This window comes from Eriocheir sinensis, unplaced genomic scaffold, assembly GCF_024679095.1.
Source record: "Eriocheir sinensis breed Jianghai 21 unplaced genomic scaffold, ASM2467909v1 Scaffold1706, whole genome shotgun sequence".
NCBI lineage: Eukaryota > Metazoa > Arthropoda > Malacostraca > Decapoda > Varunidae > Eriocheir > Eriocheir sinensis.
In genome coordinates, this window is record NW_026111080.1 from 4,828 (window position 1) to 27,862 (window position 23,035).

At 41.3% G+C, this 23,035-nt stretch overlaps 1 protein-coding gene and 1 non-coding gene across 2 annotated transcripts; both read left to right on the forward strand.

The window, feature by feature from the left end:
• Positions 1-4,183: 4,183 nt before the first annotated feature.
• On the forward strand, positions 4,184-17,459 carry LOC126990517 (dihydrolipoyl dehydrogenase, mitochondrial-like; the record flags this gene model as incomplete). The annotated part of the gene is given in 3 exon segments (XM_050849115.1): positions 4,184-4,329; positions 16,156-16,345; positions 16,483-17,459. Coding segments are annotated over 3 exon segments (630 nt in total), but the record flags the coding sequence as incomplete, so codon positions are not given.
• On the forward strand, positions 6,743-6,816 carry Trnal-cag (transfer RNA leucine (anticodon CAG)). Its single transcript has one exon. It is a non-coding gene; the product is annotated as a tRNA-Leu (tRNA).
• Positions 17,460-23,035: the final 5,576 nt, after the last annotated feature.

Genomic DNA, 23,035 nt, shown 5'->3' on the forward strand with positions numbered 1-23,035 from the left:
TATACAACTTGGCATTCCAAACCAAAACAAACCTTCTTCTTCTTTTGACCTTTATCGCTTTTCATCGGCTCATCACCATCACTTCTGGTACTAACTCCTCTCTCTGCCTCTCATAGTTGCTACATTCTACAATTAGGTGTTCCACTGTTTCTTTCTCCCCTGTGTCCTAGACAGCTACAGCCCATTGTGTTGGTAAGTCTTGGTGAGAGTAAATATTTAAATATATTTGATTATTTATTATATATTTTACTGAGAATAGATCATGTCACTTTCAATTACGCATAAATTGCCTAGGTCGTACAGTTTGTTTTACACTTTGGGGTTGGTTATTTAGAAGTCTTGGAAGGCATGAAAGTAGAATTAGCAGGGTGTCACACATAATGCCACCTGGGCACACGTTCGGACACATTGGAAAGTGAAAAATCACATCCTTCTATCACTGCGGCTAGTGACCAACTGACTGGTGATGCCTACACATGCTCCAGGATGCTGGGCTTGGGCTGATACCAAACTAAGCCTACGCGTGCATTTCAAATGGTAGAAATATGCACATGCCTTCTGAGAGGACACCCAGATTTTTGCCAAATTTTACGTGCGTCCTTCCAAGAGGACACCCGGAGTGGAAGGGTTAACTTAAGATTCACAAAGCTTTTGTTTCGTCATAGCTAGAGGCCGCTCATTGGATGAGCATCATTGATGACGTCATCGGACTCAGCCAATCACAAGCTTAAGATTCACAAAGCTTTTGTTTCGTCATAGCTAGAGGCCGCTCATTGGATGAGCATCGTCGATGACATCATTGGACTCGGCCAATCACAAGCGTGTATTCTGAACTGTCAACCAGTCGTAAGGCAGCCAACCGCCTTCAGCTGTGACTTCAAAATGACCCGTTCTCTCTTCACATTTTCTTCCTTTTAACGCGGGACGTATTTTGAGATAACAAGGGAGTAAAGTAGGAAAAAGTCGGCTTCTCCATGGGCCGGAACCAATAAGCAGTTTTTCAGTGTTTTCAATACCCCAAGTTTCACGATCCACGAGTTTAGGTCTATACCTGCGGAACAAAGCAAGCGTGAAACTCGAGAGGGCACTGTAGGTAAACAATCCTTGGTCGTGGTCTGGGTCAGCTCACCCTTCATTGGAGACAAGACACCATCACTATGGCCCTAGTCACACTGACTTTACTACCTAATGACGACCACCCGCAACCTGCAGGTTGCGGAAAGTTGCTTATGGTCGTGCGTGCGATCGTCTTGTATCTCCGTCTGCCGCACGACCGTAAAGGCCAGCTGGAGGGGTTAGGTGCTGCACCAAAACTTCCAGCTGACCTCTCTGGTCTCTGTCCAGTCATAAAAAGTTTGCTGTCCAGTGGCCAAATGGACTGCATCTGTATGGCAAGCAGACTGCCACCAGTGGCCGACATATGACTATTAACTGGTGAATCGCGACCGGATGGCAAGCTGACGCCATCTGGTTGCCATCAGGTAGTAGGGGGTCGCTGATGTTTGCCATCCATTTTGCATCTGTCATTGGCCATAGTCGACGTCCAGCCTTCCACCACTCGGCGAGCTGTGCGGCGACCAGTGGTAGGTCAAACCACCCTTGACCGGAAATGAGGTACGTTCCTGAGCAGTAATGTCCCACGCCCCTCAGCCCATCCAAGCTCCATCCCGACTCAACCTGCTCCACAGGTCAAGCACACAGCCAAATGCATATGGAGCACCTCTGCCTTACAAAATTAAAGTACTGCAGGACGTGATGTGTACAGCAAAAACAATGAGAGTCTGTGGAACTAATGGATTTTATCCATTTCAAAAAGGACAATTTCATCTTGTGCTCTGCCCAGGTTGAAGGAAATGCTTTAGAGCAAATATAATGTAACATACATACTAACATACAGGTTAAACCTAGTTGCTTGGTGCATTTTTTGCATGTCTGTGGCAGATGAGTGGGTGTTGCAACCATCTGTCACCTGCTGCAGTGAAGCACAGAATACTTTCATTTTCTTTATAAGTAATTATTTTTCACAAATGATTTACAAAATAAGAAAGAGAAATGTTTAATATAACTGGATGATACTATTACTGTAACAACTGATAATAATGTATGAACAGAAAATTCTCCTAGTGTATGACAGTGCAGAGCACGTCAGCAGCAGGTCATTACAGGAGATCGCTGTCCTCATTGCAACTGGACGTGGTACTGGTCCTTGCCTGTCAATCACCGGTAGGTGTATTGGGGGCGTCTTGGCCTGACTACAGGTGTGAGGTCAAGGTGTGAATCTCACCATTGTCGCCATCCGGCCACCCACTGCAAGGACACTAAACGACTGCCAGTAGCTGCTCAGTCGCACAACTACTCTGCCACCTTTGTGGTTGGGAAGCAGTGGGTGTGAATCACAGCATTTTGAGGTCATGAGTGGCTGTTAGCAGGTGGGAAGGTCACCGTGACTTAGGCTTATGGCTCAGGTCCCTGTTTAAACCAAACCAAAACCGGTAAACAATCCTTGGTCCTGGTCTGGGTGGTTGGAGCACAGGGCAGTGCTTGTTGTCGGTTCAATGGCTCAGTGGTGAGTGTCATGTGTGTTGCATATCGTAAACGGGTGAATTTTAAGATGAAAGAGAGAGAGATGCAACTAAGCCATTAGGCACTACTATCATCACTGAGCTGCCACTAGGGAATTCAGATTGTCTTATCACATAATCTTGGATATAATGCTGAAATAGGTACACAAAGTCAGTTTTCCTTGGAAATATTTTCATTTTTCATAATGTAATAGTAATAAAAACTATAATAATAGTAATAATAATTTTACATGCTATGTACATTATAAAACAAATTCACATGCATTTTAGAAAGCCTATTGCTTTAAGGGTAGTCTAGGAGGCTAATAAGCTTCATGACACCAACATAGGCCTCACTATACATCATACTGAGGCTCCATGCTGCCAACGTAGGTGTCGGCACAGGGTTAATTCCATAGCTGGGCGTTATCGTGATAAGTTATCGCGATACTTTATCGCTGATAACAAATCCGGGTTATCGGCCATCCGCTACTTATTTAAATATGTATCAGTATCTTCGTTACTTTTGTAACCAAACTAGCGATAATCGCTACTTTTTTCCTCCTCTCAAAAAAAAAGTCTCCCTACTACGCATGCATGGCCCGGGCGCCCGGTGTTGTATGAAAAAACCTTGGGGTATGAAATATCTTCGGTGAAGAGATTTCATACTTAGATCATTAACATTAAACACAGGTTATTTTTTTATGTTATACTCAAAAATCAATATATCAAAGAAAAATCATTTAACTTTGCCCCAAAAATTATTATTCACTGCCTCAAATTTGATATTCCATATTCGTTTGTGAGCATGCCATGGTATTGAAGGCACCCGGTGTTGTGTTATTTGGTGTCCCATCGTCAAAAGCTGGCGCTTTTGTTTATAAATACTGGTCCGTGAACTGTGCATCTTCAGACCAGTAAGCGTAGACCTGTACAGCCTCACAAAGCCTTTTAACACATTAAGAGTTGCTGGAAGGCTGAATCATACATACAGTACCACCATCCTCGCTGTTTCTAGAACGACACTCTGTACATGTAAATACAACTCGTACAGAGTGTCGTTTTAGAAACAGCGAGGATGGTGGTAGTGGTACTGTATGTCAGATTCAGCCTTCCAGCAACTCTTAATTATGGTTAAAAAGCTTTGTGAGACTGTACAGGTCTACGCTTGCTGGTCTGAGCATGCGCAGTTCACAAGAGACCAGTGTTTGTAAACAAAAGCGCCACCTTTTGACGGTGGAGATGTCAAATAACACAACACCGGTTCAGGCGTTTCTAGTATTACCGTCCATATGTACGTGTCAACGTGTGGTTTTCAGGTTTTGTAAGTTTCTTAAAATACAGATAATGAAAATTTGAATTCATCTGTTTTTTTATTTAAAATATCAATATTGTATCATTTTCGCTTATCGGACTTATCGCTAGCTAGTATCGGAATTGTGAATTTATATTGGGTATCGGTTATCAGTTATCACCTATATTTGTGTCTTCAGTTAACGAATATCGGTTATCACCGATAAGGTTTTCCATTATCAGTTATCGGTTATCGGGAATAAGGTTTTTTGTTATCGTGCCCAGCTATGGTTAATTCTTCAAATACCATGACTTTGTTTCCATCACAGAAAGAAGAGCTAGAGTGTGACACTTTGCTTGTATCTGTCGGCCGCCGGCCCTACACAAATAACCTCGGCCTGGAGGAGCTGGGCATTGAGAAGGATGCTAAGGGCAGGATCCCCGTCAACTCGCGGTTTCAGACAGTAATTCCTAGGTAAGTATGTCCAGCTTGTAGTGGGTCTTAAATACCTTGATCTGAGAGTTTTTTGCTTTTTGGAATTATAAATATTTTAGGTGGTAAATATTTTAATTTTTAATGCTTTGTAAACCTTTGTCCACTTAATATAACTTGTCATTAATTAACTTTTTTTATATATATTTTTGGGGGGTTGTTTATTTTCATCACATGCTAAATCTTCTCAGTGTTCAACACTTTACCAGTTCCAATACTCTACATCCAAGGACATTTCTCATTCACAAACCATGATGCATACACTAATATACACCTGTAAGGCATACCCACATAAACACTTGAATGGCAGTCCCAAACAGTTTGACAGGCTTTGATGTAGTATATGAATTTTTTTAGATTATATAAACCTACTCAGTGAATGTGTGTGTATTGTATATGATACATACAATATAAAGCAATTGATCTTTTAAAAAAAATTAGTACAGCAGGCACGCCCACTACGTGTCTTTACACTATGCAAAACACCTACTACATGAGGATCTGAAGATCACCCATGAACTCAAATTGCTTGAGCAAACTCATATTACAGAGGTGGAGGCAAGTAATTCCCTAAATCTGTTGTGTAAGTTGAATGCGTGACACCCGCCCTTTACTACACGTCCATCATGCCTGAAAAAAATTGAAAATTATCAAAAAATTCAAGTGTTCCACTGAATTATTCAATTCTGCACCCAATCCAAGATTCCAGTCAGTCAGAAGGAAAGAAACAAGACATAAGAACAGAAACAATCAATGAAAATGTAGAATAACACTAACCTGTGGAAGGGCACTTTGGAAAGTGCATGGCGCTCCACATACTTTTCTTTGTTTACAAGTGCCTCTTCCCTTACGCCTCACTACCACCACCACACCACGCCGACACTTGACTCAATCAGATAAAGTAGAAAAAAAAAGAAGCAATGAAAATGTAGAATAAACACAATAGCATGTAGAAGGGCACTGTGGAGGTGCATGGCATGCCTCATACTTTGTTTACAAGCTCTGCCACCCTCACCACTTCACCACCACCACCGAACCATGCCAACTCCATTCAGTCGGACAAAACAAAACAAAAAATGCAGAAACAAGCAATGAAAATATTCAAGTAAACATAATAACATATGGAAGGGCACTGTGGAAGGAACAGGGTGTGCCTCATACTTTGCTGTTTACTAGCACCTCTGCCTTCAACACCTCACTGCCATCACTTTACCCTTGCCACCTCATTGCAAAAGTCATTGTGAGGCATTATTTATTCCAAATATAGTACAGGTAACTCTCGATTTACGCGAGTATTGTGTCCTTGAAAAAGTCGCATAAATCAAAAACAATGTAAATCAAACGAGGTAGGTTTCTATCGAAAAATAAATATTCACTTCATTCAGTTGAGAGAGAGAGAGAGAGAGAGAGAGAGAGAGAGAGAGAGAGAGAGAGTATCCATATCACTAAGATATCCACTCAGGCACTTGGTCTCAGCCTCACTCGTGTGAGGAAAAAATGAGAGACACCATGAGCGACTGGTTAGTATTGGCATCGGTACCAAGCAGTCTGGTACCATTACCGTACCGTATAGCTGGTACCGTTAGTAGCGGTACTGGTGCCGGTACCTGCCGACCCCTATTGTTGAGTAGTGTGGCAGCGTGGGTACTGTATTGTTGTTCAAGTGGCGCGCGGGAAGAACTGAGCTCAGCTGTGCTGTGTGACCAGATTTGGCAGTGCACTATTTTGCCAAAAATTAGGGCAGGGTGTCAACAAAGCTGTGCCAAAATACCATACTGATGCAACAGTTTATTTAGAAGATATTTCCGAAAAACGGTGCCTCACGGCCTCTGAAATACTTAGTAGATGGGGACATGAAGAAAATATTAACAACATTGATTAGACTAAAGTTAGAGTCTGCAGCAGTTGTTTGGTCACCACACGAGAAAAAGGATATAAGGAAACTCAAAAGGATTCAAAGAATTGCAACCAAGATGGTACCAGAACTATCACGTCTGTCATATGAGAGTAGATTGGAGGAGCTGGATCTACCACCACTTGAAGAAAAAAGAGAAAGAGGAGACCTAATAGCGTTGTACAGGAATATAAGTGGAATGGACGTATTGGATAGAAATGATTTAATTGAGATATAAGGGAGGAGGCAACTTAGAGAACACGGCAAGAAAATGAGAAAAGTGACTTGTTTGAAAGACAAAGGAGTACAGTTTTCCATACAGGAGTGTAGATACATGTAATGGACTAAACAAAAACATTGTTGAAGCAGGTAGGGTCCTTAAAATGAAAGAAAGGTTGGACAAATATAGATTGGATGACAGGACTATCCGAGCTTGAGCTTAGGACCTGTATACTACAAGTACGTAAATACTTGTACACACACACACACACACACACACACGGCCTGGTAGCTCAGTGGATAGAGCATCTGCCTCAGAACCAGAAGGACCGGGGTTCGATTCCCTGGCTGGGTGAAGATAAATTGGGTTTATCTTCTTTCACGTGTAGTCCCTGTTCACCTAGCAATGAGTAGGTACACGACGTCAGGTAAGGAGTTGTGACCTCGTTGTCACAGTGTGTTGTGTGTGAGTGGTCTCAGTCCTACCCAAAGATCGGTACTATGAGCTCTGTGCTCTTCTGTAGGGGAACAGCTGGCTGTCTCAAGAGAGACCCGCAGCAGACCAAGAGGTGAATTACACACACACACACACACACACACACACACACACACACACACACACACACACACAGAAGAGGCCCTGGCAGGAGCTTGGAAGCTAGCGGGAGAAGAAGACACCAAATGATGTGGCTGAGGAAAGATCTGAATGAACAAGAAAGAGACAAGTTGAATGAACTCAGAGGTGAGGTTCGTGATTTAAATGAGAAGAGATCGGAAGAAGAAAAGAAGGAGTTTTTTTGGAGAGTAATGGATATGAAAGTGAGGAAGTGGTTCATGGTGACGAGAGGAAGGAAAGAAAAAATCTAACAGAAAAGAAGGAAGGATGGAAAGTGTCTTATACGAATATTAATGGAATAGTGTCATCTCGGATAGAGTTTAACGACTATTTGAGAGACAGAGAACCTGATATTGTGGGGCTGACGGAAACCAAGTTGTGTGACTCAATTGAGGTGGTAGGGATTGGAGAAGGTGCATACAATATATGGAGGAGAGACAGAAAGAGAAAACAGGGAGGAGGTGTGATGTCGATGGTAAGGAAAGGCATTAGGGTGGAGGAGGTGATTGAAGGTGAAGGCTTGGCAGAGGTACTGAAAGTGAAAATTGTGGGTGCTGAAGGAAGTAGAAGGCAGTATGTAGTAGGGTATGTGCCACCAAGAACCAATGCATGGAAGGTCCAAGAATATGAACAAATGATACAAGACATGGTGAGTTGCCTGGATGGAATGTTGAGAGAGGGTGAGAGAATAATTTTAATGGGTGATTTTAATTGCAAAGAGGTAGAATGGGAGGATTGGCAGACGCAGGGAACAGAAGAGTTGTGGGAAGGAAGACTCCTGCAATTGGCAATGGAACATATGTACTGACTCAATGGATTAAAGAACATACTAGATTCGGGAAAGAAGGCGAGGCTACAGGACTTGACCTGGTTTTTAGCAAGGAACCGGAAGTAATAGAAAATATTAAAATAGATTGTCCAATAGCAAAGAGTGACCATGCGGTTGTGGAATTTGAAATAAAAGAAAAGAGAATGATTGACCAAAAAGAGGATCACAAAATTGGGAGAAGTAACTACTCTAAGGCAGACTTTGTTAATATGAGAACTTTTTTTGAAAATGCAAATTGGAGTGGGCTGTACAAAGCCAAGAGTACACAAGACAAGTGGGAGGAGTTTTTAAAGCTATACAAAGAAGCTGAGAATAGATATGTCCCAAAGGTAACCAAAAAGGATGTTGATAAAAAGGAATAGTTTAACAAAAGATGCGAGGCAGCTAGAAAGAGAAAGGAGGAAGCCTGGAAGGGATGGAGGAGACGAAGAAGAATCAACTCGTGGAACAATTTCAAACAAGCAAGGAATGAATATACAAAAATTAGAAGAGAAGAAAAAGGAAATATGAAAAAGATATAATAGACAAGTGCAAAGATCAACCTAAACTATTCTATAGACATGTGAACAGTAAATTAAAGAATAGAGAAACAATTGATAAACTGAAAATGGATAGAATTACATATGAGGACCCAGCAGAGATGGCAGAAGTGATGAACAACACCTTTCATAGAGTTGTCATAAAAGAAAACGAATTCGTACAACCACCGGGCCAGGAAAGAGGAAGGGTTATGCAGGAGATACAGTTAATGGTGCAGGAGGTCAAAGAAAGCTTGAACAAGCTGGATGTAAGAAAAGTGATGGGGCCGGATGGAGTATCAGGGTGGATCTAGAGAGAGTGTAGTGAGCAACTTGCAGAGAAACTGCACTCCATAATGAATGCCTCCCTGAGTGAAGGAAAGGTACCACAAGATTGGAAGAGAGCAATCATAGTACCAATTTTTAAGGGAGGAAAGAGACAGGACCCATTAAATTACAGACTGGTATCACTCCTTAGTGTGGTTGCAAAGATATGCGAGAGGCTGGTTAAAAACAGGTTGTCGGATTTTTTAGAAAGTGAGAAAATTATCTCGGATTGTCAGTTTGGATTCAGGAGAGGGAGATCTTGTGTCACCAACTTATGTTATTACTCAGGGGTGACAGATTTATTACAAGAGAGAGAAGGCTGGGGGGATGGAGTGTACCTGGATTTGAAAAAGGCATTTGACAAAAGTACTGCACAGAAGACTAATTTGGAAAATTGAAAATAGGGGTGGAGTGGGTGATGGACTGATTAAGTGGCTGGAGGACTTCCTAACTAACAGGGAAATGAGGACAGTAATTAGGGACAGGGTTTCCAACTGATGTCCTGTGAGGAGTGGGGTCCCACAAGGTTCGGTGCTGGCGCCAATAATGTTTGCTGTTTATATAAATGATATGGTGAACGGAGTGACCAGCTATGTGAGTTTGTTTGCAGATGATGCAAAGCTATTGAGGCGAGTGAATGATGTGAAGGACTATGAGGCATTGCAGAGGGACCTGGACAAAATATGGGAGTGGAGTGGTACATGACAGATGGAGTTCAACCTTGGGAAATGTAAAAAAATAGTTTGGTATGAGCGGTAGAAGATGTGAATACGATTATAAGATGGGAAGTGAGATAATATGCAGAGGAATGGAAGAAAAAGATTTGGGAGTGACTGTCTCAGAGAACATGTCACCGGACAAACACATCAACAGGATAAATTTGCCGAGGAACAGAAGGACGGCATTTGTGTATTTGGACATGGAGATGATGAAGAAAATAATAGTTGCAATGATAAGGCCAAGGTTGGAGTATGCATCAGTGGTCTGGTCTCCTCACGAAAAGAAGAACATAAGAAAGCTGTAAAGAGTGCAGAGAGTGGCAACTAAAATGGTACCGGAACTTGGTGATCGGACGTATGAGGAGAGACTCAATAGCATGGGGCTCACAACCCTGGAGAGAAGAAGAGAGAGAGGAGACCTGATAGCGGTGTACAGGGTGGCGAGCGGGGTGGAGAATCTGGACAGAGAGGACCTGTGTGTGTGGAACGAGAGAGAAACAAGAGGACATAGAAAGAAATTGAGGGCGACCACATGCAGGCAAGATGTGAAAAAGTTTAGCTTCCCAAACAGAAGCATTGAGCTATGGAATAGACTGGAGGAGGAAGTGGTTTGTGCAAGAAACATTCATGATTTTAAGGAGAAGTTGGATAAGAGAGGATATGGAGATGGGACAGCGCGAGCATAGCTCTTTTCCCGTATGTCACAACTAGGTAAATACACATGAGTACAGTGCACATACATGCCCACAAACACACGTGTGCACACTCCCATGCATTGTTGCCCCTCTGGTTGTAGCAGACGAATGCCACAGTCCAGCTGTCGCTCGGTTAGCTTAAACACTTAGCAGCTTATCATATTCACCCAAAACTGCCTCCCATAATGTGCCTAATGTGCAAGGAGCAGATAAGCTAAGATTAAGCTGCAGTAATGTGTTTGTAAACACTAAAGTTATAGAATAGTGGTAATGAGTAACAGAACTGATGGAGAAATGCAGCCAGCAGCGTTTTCCACAAGACCTGCCCTGCCATTGTCATTATTTTGATTTGCTGATCTGCTTGAGGCCTTCTATTTCCATAGAGCTAATCCAGATCAGATCCTGATCTGTGATCTAGAGCTGATCAGTGTTCTAAAAAGAAGTGGTCATTCTTTAGATTTGTTGATGTTTACTATTGGCACACAGCCAGGCCAATGACCAGGACCAAGGCTTGGAAGGGCAGTGTGTGAATAAACCTCATACTACCAGTAGAATATACTGTATGGATTACTGGGTTACTGCAATTTTTTTTTATTGCTGCACAAATTATACGAACAAGGCTAACCAAAACAATAACCATATCGCAAGGTTGTTATTAGTATTTAAGTATTTAAGTTCATGCTGTCCCAAAGTATTGAAGGCTGAGAGCAGTGAATAACACTGAATAAGGAGCGAGGAGAAGGCGGGGGCGACAGCAACGACGCCAACGCCAGGTTTGTTTACACCGGTAAGCAGGGGAGCCAGGACAAGGGACAATGATTTTGAAGGTTTCTCGGATGACATGGAGAGGTACAGAGACATTATGTTGAGAAGGAGACTTATTGACTTGGAAAGAAAATGAAGGACAGAATGGGGGTGTTGGAGAGAGAGGTTGACGTCCTAAAGACGGAGAAAAATGTATGGAAAAATGCGTACAATGACCTGTACAAGCAGGTAATGTTGAATGAGAAGAAGACAGAGGATACAGAGGTTAAAGTCAAGGAATTAAAGGAAACGCATAAAGTCTGGAAGGAGGAACAAGAAAAGGAGAATGTTAGCTTTAAGAAAATTGTGGAGCAAGTCAAGGCTAAGGATGAAGCTAAAACTGAAAAAGTGATCAAGGTGATAAAAGGAAAACCAGAAATAGTGAGGGACACGGTTGAAAAAAAGAAGTCTGTAGTAGTGGTGGGCATTAACCCTTTCATTGCTAAACGCTTGCAGCGGGTGTTAGGTGTATTTGCTGGTGGCGCTAAACACTCGCTGCGAGCTCCAGCCGCACTCAAATCTCCCGTGTATGAGAGTGTTCCAACACTAATTCTCACAACACAGGATTGCCAATTGAGTGGGTTCTTCACTAAATTTGGTGGAAAATCATATCAGCCCAGCGTGGCAAATCTACAGACAAGTAACTGGTGGATGTTCTTGCCCAATATAGCGGCATTTTTGCACAGCTTCACCTATCACCTGACTGATTCTTTGACCAAATAGTTGTAAATATTGCAGTTGGCAATACTCCCTTGCCAGAGTCTGAAAAAGAGATGTCCGCAGTTACCTCAATATGGCTGATCATCCCACACGCACCGACGTAACATTCAACACTCCCTGAACGTGCATATACGTTCGCAAGAGAGCCATACATAACTGACTCCTATAGATCTGGACCTCCTCTTTTCAGTGGTGTTTTTGGTTTTTAGCTGTGATGAATAGTTATTGAGATACAGAGGTTAAAAGAACCCCCCCATTGGGCTCCCCGACTGCGCCTGAGGGGATAGTCGCATCCAGACTGCACGCAAGGAAAGGGTTAATGAAGAGCACATGCCGATCAGACATACAAAGGAAAAGAAAGAAAGGAAGGCAGTGGAGCAAGTAAATGAAGCAATTCAGGAAGGTCATGAGCTGGTAGGGGAGATCGAAGAAGTATTCAGGCTTGGAAAGTATGAAGGAGGAGCCCAACGACCAGTAAAAATTAGATTTAGGTCTCAAGCGGCTGCAGAAATGGTGGGAAAATCATGGAAGTTAGCAAGAATAGAGACCTACAAAAAAGTCTGGGTAAGAAAGGACAAAACTGTGGAGGAAAGGAACATGATAAGAGAATTGAAGAATCAAGCCAATGAAAAGAATGAAGCAGTCGGAAGAGGAGAAAAAGAAGTTTTTCTGGAGAGTGATAGACATGGACCTAAGGAAGTGGTACAGAAGGGAAGAGGAGACAGCTTGAAGGTGGCATACACTAATGTGAACGGGTTAATATAGTCAATGTTAGAAATAGGAAATTACCTGAGTAAGGAAAAAACAGATGTTATGGGGATTACAGAAACCAAATTGACTGGTAATATAGATGCATTTAACTTAGGGGATGGTAAATATAATGTATGGACGAGAAATAGAAAAAAATAAACAAGGAGGAGGAGTGATGCTATTGTTGAAAAAAAATGGACAGTGGAGGGTGTCACCTATGGCGAAGGGGAGGCGGAGGTCTTGAGTGTGGGAATAAGACTGCAAAGGGGAGGATGCAGAAATATCGTAGTGGTGTGTGTCCCTCCAAAAACCAATTCATGGACAGAAGAATTGTACAAGAAGAAGCTGGAAGATACATTAGATTGCCTAAGGAGATTGCTGGAGTAGAAGGTTAAGATTCTGATAATGAGAGATTTTAATTGTAAGGAAGTGTCATGGGAAAACTGGTCAACGGAAGGAAGTGAAGCTTCATGGGGGAACAAGGTTTTGGAATTGGATATAGATAATGTCCTCACACAGTGGGTAGAGGAAAATACAAGATTCAGAGAAGACGAGCCATCTAGATTGGACTTGATAATCACCAGAGAGCCAGATATCATAGAGGAGATGAACTATAAGAGCCCTATAGGGAAGAGTGATCATGTACTTATCGAGTACATATTATGAAAAGGAGGTAAAATAATCAGGAATGAGGACTAAAGGAAAGAATTGTTTAACTTTAATAAGGCAAATTTTTAACAACTTGGGAAACATTTTGAGGAAGCACAATGGGATACTTTTTTTGAAGCTGATAATGTGGAGGAAAATTGGGCTATCTTTCTACGGATTTACAACGAAGGAGTGGAAAAGTGGGTACCAAGAATGGAAGAAGGCCAGAAATCAAGAGAAGAGTGGTATAATAGAAAGTGTGTAGATGCCAAGCAGGATAAGGAGAAGGCATGAAACAAATGGAGATAAAATAGGAGGATGGATCTATGGAATGAGTACAAAAGGAAGAGGAATGCTTATGTCAAAGTAAGAAGAGACAAAAAAGGAATTTTGAGAATTTTGAAGGCAATGTTGCCTCTCTATCTTCTATCGATATTTCCACGCTGACTGCTCTTCTGAACTTGCTAACTGCATGCCTCCCCCACTCCCGCGGCCCCGCTGCACTCGACTTTCTACTCATGCTCATCCCTATACTGTCCAAACCCCTTATGCAAGAGTTAACCAGCATCTTCACTCTTTCATCCCTCACGCTGGTAAACTCTGGAACACTTCCTTCATCTGTATTTCCTCCTGCCTACGACTTAAACTCTTTCAAGAGGAGGGTATCAGGACACCTCTCCTCCCGAAACTGACCTGTCTTTCGGCCACCTCTTTGGATTCTTTTTAGGAGCAGTGAGTAGCAGGCTTTTTTTTATTAATGTTTGCTTTTTGTGTGCCCTTGAACTGTCTCCTTTGCTGTAAAAAAAAAAAAAAAAAAAGATAACTGCAAAGACCAGCCAAAACTGTTTTATAAGTTCATAAATGGAAAGTTGAAAAATAGAAATGAGATTCAGAAAGTTAAAGTTAATGGTGAAATCTTTGATAGTATAAGTGAAATAGTAAAAGTGATGAATAATTGTTTCCAAACAGTGTTCACAAGGGAGAGTGAGTTTGAAAGTGTAGATGCAGTGCCAGGGAATAGAGTTGGTCTGGAGAGAATACAAACATCAACAGATGAAGTTAGAAAATTATTGGAAGAATTGGATGCGAGGAAATCAGCAGTACTGGATGGTATATCAAATTGGGTGCTAAAAAAGTGTAACCAGCAAATAGCTGAAAAGTTGAGCAACTTGATTAATGTCTCACTAGCGCAAGGGAAGGTACCGAGAGACTGGAAGAGGGCTAATATCGTCCCAATATATAAAGGAGGAAGTAAGGAAGACCCATTGAACTATAGGCCAGTGTCATTAACAAGTGTAGTAGCAAAGATGTGTGAGAAAATTATAAAAAACAGATGGGTGGAGTATTTAGAAGAAAACAATATATTAACAAATAGCCAATTCGGATTCAGAGGAGGACGGTCTTGTGTAACTAATCTAATCAGCTTCTATTCAAGAGTAATTGATATAATACAGGAAAGGGACGGTTGGGCAGATTGTGTGTATCTGGACTTAAAGAAGGCGTTTGATAAAGTACCACACAAGTGATTAATATGGAAACTTAATCGTGTTGGAGGTCTGGGTGGTTCAATATTGGATTGGATTATGGACTTTTTGAAAAAGAGAGAAATGAGAACAGTAATTAGGAATAATAAATCAAGCTGGATGGAAGTGACTAGTGGAGTCCCCCAAGGATCAGTGTTGGTTCCGATTATGTTTGTAATATATATTAATGACATGACAGAAGGGGTGACAAGCTATATGAATATGTTTGCTGATGATGCTAAAATAATGAGGAGGGTGGCTAATGAAGAAGACTGTGTAGCCCTGAGCCAAGATCTCGATAGAATAAGTGAATGGTCATTCAAATGGGAAATGATATTCAATACAGAGAAGTGTAGCGTGATGGAGTTTGGTAAGAGCAGTAGACGAATATCGGGGAACTACTCTCTGAGTAATGAAAGAATCATGAAAAAAAATGAAGAAAAAGATCTGGGAGTGATCATAACAGACAAGTTATCCTTTGGAAAACATATAGACCGGATAACTGGGGAAACATACAATCTTCTTAGAAACATAAAAGCAGCATTTACATATTTAGATGAAGAAATGGTGAAGAAACTAATAACATCGATGGTACATCCAAGACTGGAATATGTAGCATTAGTGTGGTCACTTAGATTGAGGAAAGAAATTAGAAAGTTGGAAAGAATACAAAGAGCAGCGACTAAATTACCGGAACCTCTGAGAACGTACTTATGAAAAAAGACTGGAGAAATTGGGACTTACAACACTGGAGAGAAGAAGAGAGAGAGGACCTAATAGCATTGTACAGGATACAAGAGGGATTGGAGAAATTGGACAGGAAAGACCTAGTGGTACATGACAGAAGTGTGACAAGAGGCAATGGTAAGAAATTGAAGAAGAGCGACTGTAGGAGAGACATCAAGAAATACAGTTTTCCATACAGAAGCATAACAACATGGAACGGACTTGACGAGGAGACTGTGTGTGCAAAAACGATTCATGAATTTAAAGCCAAACTGGATAATAAGCGTTATGGAGACGGGACAGCACGAGCCTAGTACAGCTCTTTTCCTCTATTTCACAACTAGGTAAATACACACACACACACACACACACACACACACACATACACACAGATATAGCACTGATTTTGATTTTGTTTGATGATGTGTAGGGCACTAGGGTTGGTGCATAACATGCTTAACACTACAGTAGGAAGGTTTTTTACATTCTACGAAATTTACTTTTCGCGAACTCACCAGGAACACAATGCTCATAAACTGAGAGGTGCCTGTACTCCATGAAATTGAATGAAATGGCATTATTAATTAAAAATATTTATCACTGGGATATAGGATATGCTTGTTAGAAGATATCACTAGGAGTCTCCTCCAACATTTACATAGAATACTTTTCAAAATAGTCCTTCTTTACTATTCACTTTCCTTGAGTAAAACTGGGTTTATTTATGCTTGTGATGATGATGATGGTGATCATCCATATAATGATCATTGAGATCCTCACTAAAGGTTATAAAATTCTAAATAATATTTATGTTGTGCAGCATCTTTGCCATTGGGGACTGCATCCATGGCCCCATGCTTGCCCACAAGGCTGAGGATGAGGGTATTGTGTGTGTGGAGGGTATTGCTGGTGGCCCTGTCCACATTGACTACAACTGTGTCCCATCTGTCATCTACACACACCCAGAGGTGGCCTGGGTTGGCAAGACTGAGGAAGACCTGAAAGCAGAGGTAAGGTTTCAGTGTTTGTGTGCATGTGCATATATATGCACACTGAGAGTTTCTGATAATCTTTGTTTATCCATAAACACCTAGTTTTTTCCCCTTATATATATGATAAACGTGCTCATCATTATGACCTTTTCCAGGGCGTTGAATACACTGTGGGCAAGTTTCCCTTTGCCGCCAACTCCCGAGCCAAGTGCAATAATGACACAGACGGCCTAGTAAAGGTTTTGGCTGACAAGCACACAGATCGCCTTTTGGGCTCTCATATCATTGGCCCGGGAGCTGGGGAGATAATCAATGAAGCAGCGCTGGCTATGGAGTATGGTGCCAGCTGTGAAGATGTGGCTCGGGTATGCCATGCTCATCCCACCTGTTCAGAGGCATACCGTGAGGCCAACCTAGCAGCATACTTTGGAAAGGCAATCAACTTCTAGGGCCCACTCAGTACCTTGTAAATTTTTTATATGTTTTAAGTATACCATCATTTATTACCATCATCTGTTAATGAATCCAAGATAAAGATTTGGTAATGATTTTCAATTGCATTATGAGATTACATGTTTCTAGTAATTACTGGTTTACATACACCTATCCCAATTTTCATACACTCACAACTTGTAACTAAAGGTCACCGTGCCAGATGGGTAACTCATGTTTACAGGGATATGAACTTTGTCAGGTTTACATGTAGCTGTTCTCTTTCAGTTTATGGTGGACAATGTGCATTAAAGTAAATGACTGCTTCTTGGATGTTGGTCTTAACTAGACACATTGTGTAGCCAGTCAAAGGAAATTTACAAGACCTTAAGCATATTTAATAACAGTGTTCATGCTTTAAATCACTGGCATTGACAATTTGAAAATCCACTAATGGTATTTCCTGTTTAATTGATCAGGTTGTTCATTTATTCATATTTCTGAAGGGTTTGATATGTTTTATTTTCCCAAAAGCTTGTAAAGGGGATTTTAAAAAGAGGGAGATGCTTCGTGAAGGTGATTGGCGCTCCCCCCATGTACATAGCTGTGAATATTTATGATGAACACAATGCTGACAGAAATCTTGTTAAGTTATCCCTCATGGAGGATTAATTTGTAAGTAAATCTAATTGAATACAGACCATGAGTTTTTCTTCCTTTCCTCATTTACTTGTCTTACTATTGTCTAGGTCTTTATGGACAGGGAAAATTTAATGAAGTTCTATTACAAATCAGAATAAGGATGACTGATTTTTTTTCCTGACAAACAATTTTACAATACAATTACAGACTAAATGAGAAAATATCAATTCAAAGTAGGAGGGATTGGCTGTGTGAATGGCATACTTATTTTTTATACCATATATGCCGGCAATGACAACGCACCCAATTTTCAAATGCTATATTTTTTTTCAAAATTAAAATCAACATAATATTCTGACCCTGACCAATGCTACTAAGATGTATTGTTGGTTTTCATGACTTGCAGTACATGCCTACCATATACTAGATCAGCACTCTATTATAATATATATGCAGTGAAACTCAACATCTAGGGGAGGAAAGAGAGACACCTGCAGATGTTGAAGACTTGCAGATATCTGCTGGCCCCCTTCAATAGCGGATCCAGGGGGGGGGGGGCACCTGGTCATGTGCCCCCCCCCCAAAAAAAAAGTGTAATTTTTAATAACTGAATTAATAATAATAATAATTATTATTATTATTATTATTATTATTATTATTATTATTATTATTATTATTATTATTATTATTAAAATGCATAAATGAATGTTTATCTACTAGTTTGTATTAACATTTGTTTTAAAGCCACAAAGACAAGAAACGTGAAATACTCCCTCAGAACAAGAATCTATGTAGTGCGGCGACTATGCCTGATGAACGAGCCTCCCATAACCCACTTAGCCAGTGGGGTACCTCTTTGGCCGACTCGGTAAGGAGTGGCTCTCCCATCACGTTGGTCGCGGGTTCAATCCCAGGCAGCCGGCGAATACCCTCTCCTGGTCTTGATTAATTTCTCGTGTGTTTCGATACACGCAGAGGATGTGTTGGATAATATAAAAAGAGAAAATACAGCTCCCAGGGCAACACACTAGTGCAGTGGCGTAGCCAGGGGGGGGCACAGGGGGCACGTGCCCCCCCTTCAAGAACTCCTTTTTTGTGGGTTTGTTGGAAGTTCTCGAGAAAGACATGCCGTGCATGGCTGTGACCGCCCAAATAGTGTAGATCAGCGGTTCTTAACCCGGGGGTTGTGACCCCCTCGGGGGTCGTTTGGGGTTTCTCGAGGGGTCGCGGAGGGTTTGGGAGAAAAAAAATTATTTCATGTATGTGAAGTGGCCAGCTGCTAAAAACATCAACCACAATCAGTCTGATTTTCTATGTAAATCTATGTAAATCATAGCTACGGGGGCGGGGTCTGTATGTGCTCCGCTCCTGGCTGTGACTCCCAAGGCGCAGCAGTTGCACCAAGGTTTTGAGTCATGAAAGTATGAGGCCAAGCAAACTGAAGGTTCATTTTGAGTCTTACCATAGCCAACTGGTGGACAAGAGCTTGGACTACTTCAAACAAAAAGAAGTTGCTCTGAAGGCCAGTCGCATCGATTCCACTGGTCAGTTCGCTCGTCAGAACAAAGGAGCGCGCTGGAGGCTTCATACAGAATTGCTCTAAAAATCGCGCAGACCAACAAGCCTCATACCATTGGTGAAAATCTGATTAAGCCTTTGCATTCTGGAAACAACGAATGTGATTCTTGTAGAACAGCAGGCACACAAGTTGAGGGCAATTTCCCTTTTGAATGATATAGTCAACAGTAGGATCTTGGACATGAGTGAGGATATTCTCTTGTAAGTGGTGAGTGCTGTGAAGAGTAGTCCTGTTTATTCCTTGCAACTGAATGAGTTGACAGATGTTGCCTCATGTTCCCAACTTATTGTTTATGTTAACTACCTTGACAAGGAAGGTATGAAGGATGAGTACTTGTACTCTGAGCCAGTGGCCACAACAACTCGTGGAGAGGATATTTTCAAAATCCTAGAAGCCTTCCTCCTTATTAAACATGGGCTGAGTTGGGAAGCGCTTGTCGGTCTGTGTACAGATGGGGCTCCTTCCATGATTGGTTACAAATCCGGGTTCAAAGCCTTCATGAAGAATGTCGGTCCGCATGTCTCCTTCACTCATTGCATGATTCATCATTATGCTTTGGCGATGAAGACTATCCCACCTGGACTTCAAGAAGTGCTCACAGACATTGTGAAGATTGTGAACCAAATCCGAGGGAGCGCAACAACTTCAAGGATTTTTAAAGTGCTTTGTTAAGAAATGGGCTCTGACTTCTCTGTTCTCCTGTTTCACACGGAGGTATGTTGGCTCTCACGTGGCAAAGTTCTGAATCGTGTGCTGCAACTTCGAGAGGAAATAACGATGCTGTTGCAAGAAGGTCGTACCTCGAAAGAAAATCTTCTTCACGAAATGATGCTAAATGACTGTTTCATAACAAAGGTTGCCTACTTGGCTGATTTCTTCTCTGAAGTGAATTCCCTGAATATTTCACTCCAAGGAAACCTTGCAATGCTGCACACAGTTCGTGACAAATTGGCAGTATTCAAGTGTAAGATTCAACTTTACGTGAAAAGAGTTCAGCTCTGGACAGTGACACAACTTTCTTCGCGCAGATGACAACTATCCTAGATTCTATGGCAGAAGCTGAATGCAGTTTCCGTGAGGAGATCTCACCTCATCTTCTGGCGGTGAATGACGCCATTGAGAGTTACTTTCCGGGATTGGATGACCGCTGTACTGATGTGTGGATCTCCAGACCCTTCTCAGTGAAGGATAGTACCATCTGTGATACTGATGTTGCTGCGAAGGTAGAATTTCTTCAAATTCGTGAGGATACTCAGTTGAAAGTCGATTTTTCTGAACAAGAGCTTCCGACATTTTGGGCAACACTGAATGACGACTATCCTCTTCTTTCGGTGCGTGCACTGACCATACTGGACCTCAACCTATCGCTGCGAGGCTGGATTCTCATCAATGATGGCACTGAAAACGAAGGCACGCAGTAGACTTGTGATTGACAGCGACATGAGATGTTGCCTGTTGAGCACTGCTCCTCGCTTTGATGTACTTATGGCTGCAAAATAATGACGTCAGTCCTCCCACTGACTGAATAAGTAGGATTTATTTTATGTGCATTAGTTCCATGGATTTTGAAATAGCACTTGTAGGGGATCTGTGGCATTTTTCAAGGTCTTTTATTTGTAATATTTTCTATAAATCAGGATCTTCATATGTTTTGTTTTACTTTACCTTTACACAAAGGTCACCATTACAAAATTTATTATAGGGGTCACGGTGTTGTGTCTTACTGGTGACTGGGGCTGAATGATAATTGTATATGGTTCATTCCACTTTGTTATAGACTACTGACGTCTGTATATACTTTCTTGTTGCATTGGTTGGATATCTTGGTGAGGTTACTGCATGGGTTATCTTGCTATTTCATCACTTTGTGCCCTTATTCTCTTAGTTATTGTCCCAGAGTCATCATCTAATTTACTATGGGGTCAAAGCTTTGTCTTGCTCATAATGTGTTATTTGTTATTTGCCCTAGAGCAGTAATTCTGACATATGGGATGTTCTGGACATCCTGGGCATAATATACCATAGTGAGAGTGGGTTTAGTACCTGTCCAGGTACTCAATTTGAAGGATTTATAGAAATATGCATCTTTGTTTTGGTCGCCATTTGTAATCAGTGCTACCAACAGGGATGCTTCTCTGTACAAGAGTAGCAACCTGCTTATCTTTTTACAATCGTGTGTTTTTCTGGTTATTTCTGTAATATATCTGAGGTTTGTGTGCATTTGGGCTCAGGTGTCATATTTGGTGGGTTAGATGATGTTATTAGGAGGGCCATAAAGCAATTGTTGTGTACATAGCAACTTTGTGCCTTGTTGAGAAAACAGCTAAGTAGGGTAGCAATGCACTAACAGCAGGCTGCAGCCCAGTCTGCTGTCAGCACTCGGGGTGGAAGGTGTGTGCACCAGTCTCTTCTTAGACAATATCTGTTCAATATAAAGATGCTGTCCATCAATCTGTAATTAAATATGAAAGATCTTTAGTTTCTCCCGAAAATCCTGATGTTAAACGTATATTCACTCTTATCTTCGTAGCAAGAAGGTTCAGCGTCCTACTATTGGACCGCTGTATGGAGATAATGGCTGGTGCGCTGACACAACTGACATGGCAGATCTTTTTGTTGATGCATTCTCTGGTGTATTTTCTTCTGCTGACTCATTGAATCCTAATCCTGTTCAGCATTGTGACAATTCATTTATATTTAATATATTTAGTTTTGATATTTTTAAAATTGAGATTATCCTTTCTAAGCTGAAATCTGCTTCTTGTGGCCCTGATGGTATACCTTCAGTATTTTTAAAGAGATGTGCCCCCTCCATTAGTTATCCTTTGCTCTTGTTGTTCAGAAAATCTCTTTTATCAATGCAAGTCCCATCTGACTGGAAAGATGCTAATGTTATGCCACTGTTCAAAGGTGGAATCCATTCTGATCCCCTCAACTATAGACCAATCAGTTTGACATCAGTGTGCTGTAAATCTTTTGAAAGAATAATTGTGTCTCAACTTACTTCTTATTTGGAAGATAATAACTTAATTTCACAGCATCAGTATGGTTTTAGATTGGGTAGATCAGTTTTCGAGCAACTGTTGTTTACTTATGACTATGTGACTCATTTCTATGATATTGGTATGTCAGTGGATGTGATATTTTTTGATTTCAAGAAAGCTTTTGATGTTAATCATAGATTATTACTCACAATGCTGTCTAGTATTGGGATTGGGGGGTGTTTGCTGGGATGGCTGAAAGACTATTTGAGTGGGAGAAAGATGCAAGTAGTTGTCCATGGAAGTAAGAGTTATAGAGCGGATGTAAGCAGTGGTGTTCCCCAAGGGTCTGTAATTGGTCCCTTGCTTTTTCTCATTTACATTAATCATGTTGTTTCAGAACTAAATTGTAAGTTTTGTTTATTTGCTGATGATCTTAAATTATACCTAGCTACTGAAATTTCTAAGTCTAACCAATTAATTTCTCACAGTATTTTGCAGAGAGACATCAACACTCTTTACAACACAAGCAGCTCTTGGGGTTTATCTTTCTCAGTTGGCAAATGTGCCAGAATGAACTTTTGTAGGAATTTCCTTTATGCTCCTGCTCCTTTACCATGTTTTATTGGAAACCAACCTATACAAGATGTAGATAACTATAAGGATCTTGGGGTCAGGGTGGATTCCTCCCTAAAGTTTCATTTGCATGTGAGAGAAATCACTGGCAAGGCTGGAGGCATTGGTTACAGTATTCTAAAGGGTACCCTCTGCAGATCTCCTGATTTCATGAAGACAGTTTTTATCTCACATATTCGCCCCATCTTGGACTTTGCGGTTTGGTTCACTGGTTATACAGGAGACATTAGGCCTTTAGAAAATGTTCAGAGGAGGTGGACCAAGAAAATTACCGGTTTCCATGATCTGCCATACAGTGAACGTCTCGCTAGATTGAGTCTTTATTCCATTAAAGGAAGATTAATTAGAGCTGATCTTATTATGGTGTTCAACATTCTGAAAGAGTTTTGTCCGAATCTAGGTCACCTCTTTGTTAGAAATTTCAACAGACACGAGAGG